The 6,000-nt window shown below is 47.0% G+C and overlaps 1 protein-coding gene across 7 annotated transcripts in view; it reads left to right on the forward strand.

Moving 5' to 3' along the window:
* The window catches only part of TRIP13 (thyroid hormone receptor interactor 13), a 34,080-nt gene extending 29,018 nt beyond the window's left edge, over positions 1 to 5,062 (forward strand). For all 7 annotated transcript variants that reach the window (XM_081971631.1, XM_081971627.1, XM_081971630.1 and 4 more), the window contains one exon: positions 4,800 to 5,062. In XM_081971631.1, coding sequence (XP_081827757.1) covers positions 4,800 to 4,895 — 96 coding nt within the window. In that variant the 3' untranslated portion in view covers positions 4,896 to 5,062. The remainder of the gene's footprint in view (positions 1 to 4,799) is intronic.
* Positions 5,063 to 6,000: the final 938 nt, after the last annotated feature.

Below are 6,000 nucleotides of genomic sequence, written 5' to 3' on the forward strand. Positions count from 1 at the left end.
GTCGAGGCTCCATTCCGCTGGGTTGATTGTCGTGCGGCTCAGCCAATCTGCCTGGGTGTTGTCGGTGCTCGAGATATGCTTGGCATGAAGAGAGAGAAGGTGGGCCTCCGCCCAGGTGCCTAGGTGAAAGACGGTTGACATGCGACTTGGCCATCGTGTTTTCCGTTACAATCAGCACATGGGAATTGCTTACCGATGACTGGAAATGAAGGAAGACCAGATGAATTGCCCTCAACTCCAGCCTTCATGCTGTGAGCAAGGTTGGAGTCGGACCACAGGCCCTGAGCCATCTGGTCCTCCTGGTGAACTCCCCACCCTGTCAGACCCGTGTCCGTAGTGACTACGAGCCATGGAGGTTCCCTGAATAGGCCCCCCTGAGAGATGGCCAGAGAGACCCATCAGTCCAGAGATTGGATCACGTCTGGAGTCAGCCTGACCTCCACTAGGGAACAACTGCTGTTGGTCTTCTGGTACGGCAATAGAAACCACTGGAGGCAGCAGCTGTGAAGCCGTGCCCAGGGGACAATGGAAAAGCATGAGAACATTTTCCCCAGCAGCTGGGACAGTTGGAGAAGTGGAACCAGTTGTTTCCTGCGCACTTCGTGGGCTAAGTCCCTGAGGCTGACCTGACGCTCCTGAGACAGAAAGACCCTCCCCTGAGAGAAATCTATGAGAGCACCTAGGTGAACTAGCCGATGAGTGGGAACTAAGTGGCTCTTCTCATGATTTATCAAGAAGCCCTGTTCCTGAAGCACCCGCATGGTGGTCTGAAGATCCTGGAGAGCCTGACTGTGCGACCTGGACAGCAGGTAGCACAATATCCAAATGGGTCTGGCTCGAAGGTGGGTCGCGACTACAGCAAGCAGTTTGGGGCTGATGACAGCCCGAAGGGGAGGGCCCGATATTGGAAGTGACTGCCTGCGTAGATGAACCTCAGGAAATGTCTGTGATGTTTGTGAATGGAGACATGGAGATAGGCTTCTGTGAGGTCTACTGAGGTGAGGAGATCATTTTTGCGCACACGCTCTGGGATGGATAGGAGAGAGTACATTTTGAATCTCTGGTATCTTATGAACCGGTTGAGAAATTTGAGATCAAGGATTGCTCTCCAGCCCCCCAAAGACTTTGGCACGATAAATAGACAAGAGTAAAAACCCCGCCTCACCTGCCCTGGAGGAACAGGTTGAATGGCCCGAATGCAAAGCAGATGATGAATGGCCTGTTCCACCAGGAGCCTCTTGTGAGGATCCCTGGAGATCGGGCATGTGACAAAGTGGTTCGGAGGGCTAGAGCGCAAGTCCAAGATTAGACCGAATCTGATGGTGGACCTGACCCACACGACGTTGGTGATGTCGTCCCAATGATCTGCAAAGGCCGCAAGACGTTCCCCCAATAGGGAGATCCTCCAGGCAGTCACTTCTGCCTCTTGAAGGACTTATTGGAAGAGTCCCTGAAGGATTTCCTGGGGGCGAACCTCTAGTTATTTCTGTTGGATCAGAGAAGGAGGGGAGGGGCTGACGTTGTGGACAGGAGTTGGAGAAACCCCTGTCCTGCCCCCGAAAGGGCTGCCTATGGTAGAGTGTCCGTGCCCCTTCTGCTTCTTAGTGCCAGCCTGGAGGACTTTCTGTTTATCTTTGGATTCCACTAAGAGGGGCTCTAGTGGGGGACCAAAGAGGAGGGCAGAAGAATAGACTGAGGAGGCAAGTGTCCACTTTGCAAGGGCTTCCGCCTGCCATTGCCTGAGCCAGAGAAGACGGCGAGACGAAACAGAGGAAGCAATGGATTTCAACGTGAAACAGGCAACTTCTAAAGATGCATTTGCAGTGTATTCCAAGGCCACCTTACGTTTGTTAATGTCTCTATGAGCCCTGGAATCCCTGGGGGGAATTCTCTCTTGAAACTGTCTAGGCCATAGGAGGGCAGAGTGGCTAAAGAAGGAGGATGAAGTTGCGGCACGAACAGCCCAAGCTGCGACCTAGTGTGCCTTAACAAGAGTCTGTTCAAGCCTTTTGTCCTCCGGGCGAAGAGCTTCCTCAGGAGCAGCTGAAGCCGCATTGGGAGAGGACAAGGTCAAAACAGGTAAATCAATGGAGGGTACCTCAAGAGGCTTGGCGAGGTCAGGACCAACATTGTACAAGCACTTGTCCAAGGTGGAGGGGAAAGGGCCTGTACCTGGAGACACCCACTGGTTCTGGACCATGTCTATGAAGGTGGATGAGGGAATCATCTCCTTTTCCACCTTGGGCTGGATGAAGAGGGGATCATGGTGTCTGTCTTGTCCGCCTCCATGCCCTGAGAAGGCTTGGGTGGAGGGCTGCCAGCAATCTTCTTTGCCTTAAAGAGGAAGATAGCAGGTTTAAACAGACCAATAAATGTGGGTGGAGGGAGACCTTCATCCTCAGAAAGATCCAAATCCCAGGCAAGGCGTTCCTCCTCCCCAAAAACAGAAGGTTGGCTGGAGGTACCAGGGAGATCATGCGAGGAAGAAGCCGAAAGGTCACCATTCCTGTGTCTGGAACTCGAAGAAGAAGAGGACCTGTGTGGGGTAGAATGGTTAGAAGACCTGTGTTTAAGACCTGCAGCTATGCCTCTCTCAATTGTATCAGATATGATAGCAGCCATGTCAGGTGCGTAATAGCAGCCATGTCAGAGGCCTGAATGGAGGAGAGGCATCCTTCTGGGACAAGAGTTCTCCGTCTGTCACCCTCCAACTCCTCCCCACTGCAGACCTGGGCGCCTTTGGCCCTGGCCTCCTGCGACTAGATAATAGAAGCTGCAGGGAATAAATCGTCCTCTGAATCCGATGATAAGTCGAGAGGAGGGCTGGGATGGGGCTCTATGTGCTTGGTTTTATCCTGGTCTTCCTAGGAGCTTACGTGGCAGTATCCCCTCTGTCTGAAGGGGCGGCTCTGCGAGTAGGCCGGGAAACCTTAGCAGAGGGCTCATTGGAAGGAGACAATGGGGCAGGCCGACGCCTATGCGCAGCGGAGGCGGGGGGCGGTTGAAGCATTCTAGGCCTGGGCAGGTGGAGGAACCTGCAGATGTTGGGCTGGAGAAGACACCAAAGCAGTACTTACAACCTTGCTGACCGAAAGAAGAAATCAAAATGGCTGCCAGGAGGATTTGCACCTAAACAAAATGGCCGCTGAGGCTACAGAGCCTATGGGCCAGGTGCCATGAGACTGAGGAGGCCGACGTGTCAGACGAGTGATAACTGGACCTTGGAGAGACTGTGGAGCTGGCAGAGGCTTCAGCGGCGCTCTCTGAGGTGGCAGCGGTACTTGGGGCCACAGCGGCGTTTGGCAGTGGTAGTGTTTGTGGTAGTGGTGGCCGCCTGTGGCGGCAATCAGTGGTGATGAAATCCACCCTCGCAGTGGTGGCACGGGAAACTAGGTCGCTGGGGCAGCCCCGAGTCCTTAAAGTGTCTGCCTAACAGCAGGGCCTCCAATAGCCGATGCCAGGGAGCGCCGAGAGGAAGGAGTCTCTAAATAGCAGCCGTGGAGAGCAAGGAGGCTGCGAGTCTCAGAAAGAGCTCTCGTGAAGGAGCCTTCTGTCAGAGCCCTGAAGGGCTGTTTGAAAGCATTCACTCCTTGAGGAGCCATCCTTGACGATACCTGTCTTTTCTTTCTTTCTTTCTTTCTTTCTTTCTTTCTTTCTTTCTTTCTTTCTTTCTTTCTTTCTTTCTTTCTTTCTTTTTTTTTGTAATTTGGAGACAGGAATCCTTCCGAATTAATTCTCTTTGAAAAAGGCCAATTAGAATAGTTTTTAAAAAGGAATTTAGAGTACTAATTTGAGGAGAGAGCAGTTAGCACAGCCAGTCCTGATCGAACTGAGTCTAAAAAAGCGGGAGGACACTCCTCAGAGACAATGACATCATTTAGTAGACAGTCCTATTGATTCTGGCTGAGTTAACCCATGCATGGCTGCTGTCTCCACCAACTTTAGAGAATTTGGGAGTCTAATATAATCTCCTGCCCTTGGCAGAAGTCCTTATTCTATCAAGGACAAATGGTTGTCCTATCTTTTCTCGAGAATCTCCAGCAATAGACATCCATAACTCTGGGAGGTAAACTGTTCCCAATTGATTAATTGTTCTTATTGTCAGGAAATTTCTTCTTAATTCCAGATAGGATTTCCCTGTAACAAGTTTCCACCAATTGGTTCTTTCCTGCCTTCGGGTGCTTTGAAGAATAAATCAACCCACCTATTCCCTGTGTCACTCTTCAAGTATTGGAAGACAGCTATGATGTCACCCTTAAGCCTTCCCTTTGTTAAGCTAAACCAGTGGTCCCAACCTTCGAGCTTGGTGGTGGCCCAGTGGGTGGGGGCAGAGAGATGGGATGGTTCTAAGCATGCCCAGCTCCATTTGCATATGTGGCAGGCATGTGCACCCATTGCTTGCACAAGTGGACCTTTGCTGTGCCTACCACTTACACAAGTGGATTGGCATGGGTGCGTTGGCATGGGCGTATTTGCCCACTGCTTCAGTCCAGTCCAGTTCCAAGCGGGCTGCAGCCCAGTAGTGGGCCAGATATTGGGAACTTCTGGGCTAATTATATCTAGTTTCCTTAGCCACTGTTGAAGAGCACTGGGCCCAAGACATAACTCTGAGGTACCCAACTGCTTGCTTCATTATACTGCAGAAATTCCATTGAAACTGTTTCTTTTTCCATGGAATTTGTACATTTATATAATGCTTGTAATATTTCATATTGTGTGTTAAATAACTCTTCAATTATTTTTATATAGTGAATTTACAAGCTTTTATTCTGGCACTTAACATTTTTCTTTTTTTCTAGTCTCCTAATGTTATAATGGCAACTTTCCTCCAAGCTTTATCACTTGCAGTGGACAAGCAATTTGAAGAACGAGCAAAGCTTTCAGACTGTGTTTGATGTTCTCAGTCCTACTCTGCTTTGTGGTAGTTAATTTACATACATTATTACTTTGTTTTTCTATCTACCTACTGAGATTGCCAATTAAGAACCATGTGTTTTTAACCTGAAGATCAGTTCAGACTTTTTTTTAAACTATTGTATGTACAATAAATTACTTCTATATATTCAAAGGTTTGATTTTGTTTGGGTTGTCAAGATGCCATGTACTGTTAGGGGAAGTAATTTAAAAGCAATTCCAAGTTATTATTCCCAATGATTTTGACACATTCTTGGAGTTGGAATGCCTATAATTTATATCATTTTTGTATTATTTCTCTGAACAAGATGACTAACTTTTATATCTCTTGTAAAAATAATGATGGTGTGTAGTAAAAATCTTATCTTACAGTAGATTAAGACTAACTAGGCAATCATTAATAATAAATAAGAATCATTTTTAATGTGTGTTTGTTTTGCTTCTCATCTAAGAAGCTTCTTCTGTCCTGAACTGAAGAAATTTCTTGGGTGAGAAATGAAAAGTTTTCAAAGAAAAAACCCAAGCAGGTTCAGCTGTCTTTTGAAAAAAGGATCTTTGGGATATGCTAATTAAGGCTACTGTTCGATTAAAAACACATAGAAAACTACATGTTAATAGAGTAAGTGGCAGAGATGTTTTTTTGTATAATATATGCATGAGTCCATGCCAGACCAATCTAAAAAGAAACAATCTCACAGAATATCTGTTATTTGCCTTTTTACCTACTATTTAATATGTATTTATTTAATTCAGTTCTAATAAGCAAAAGCAGTTTAATACATTAACCAAATATCATTGGCAATGCCCTAAAATCAAACAAATCAATACGAATTAGAGGCTGAGCCAAGGTTTTAAGTAGATTGTATGAATGATAAAGCTTTAAAGATATGTATTAGTAACTACAGCTACAATTAAAAATGCTATTGAGGCTCTTTTTATTTTAAGAGGATTGAACAGTTTTTAGTTCAGAAGGATTAAACACTGAAGGAACAGTACATAATAGAATGAGCGTTGCTTACTCACCTGATACGCCCCTTCTCCAAATGGTGGAGACATCATCCAGAGATGAGTGTTCCAGCCAGTATC

Source organism: Natrix helvetica (genome assembly GCF_964273705.1).
Source record: "Natrix helvetica genome assembly, chromosome: Z".
Classification (NCBI taxonomy): domain Eukaryota; kingdom Metazoa; phylum Chordata; class Lepidosauria; order Squamata; family Natricidae; genus Natrix; species Natrix helvetica.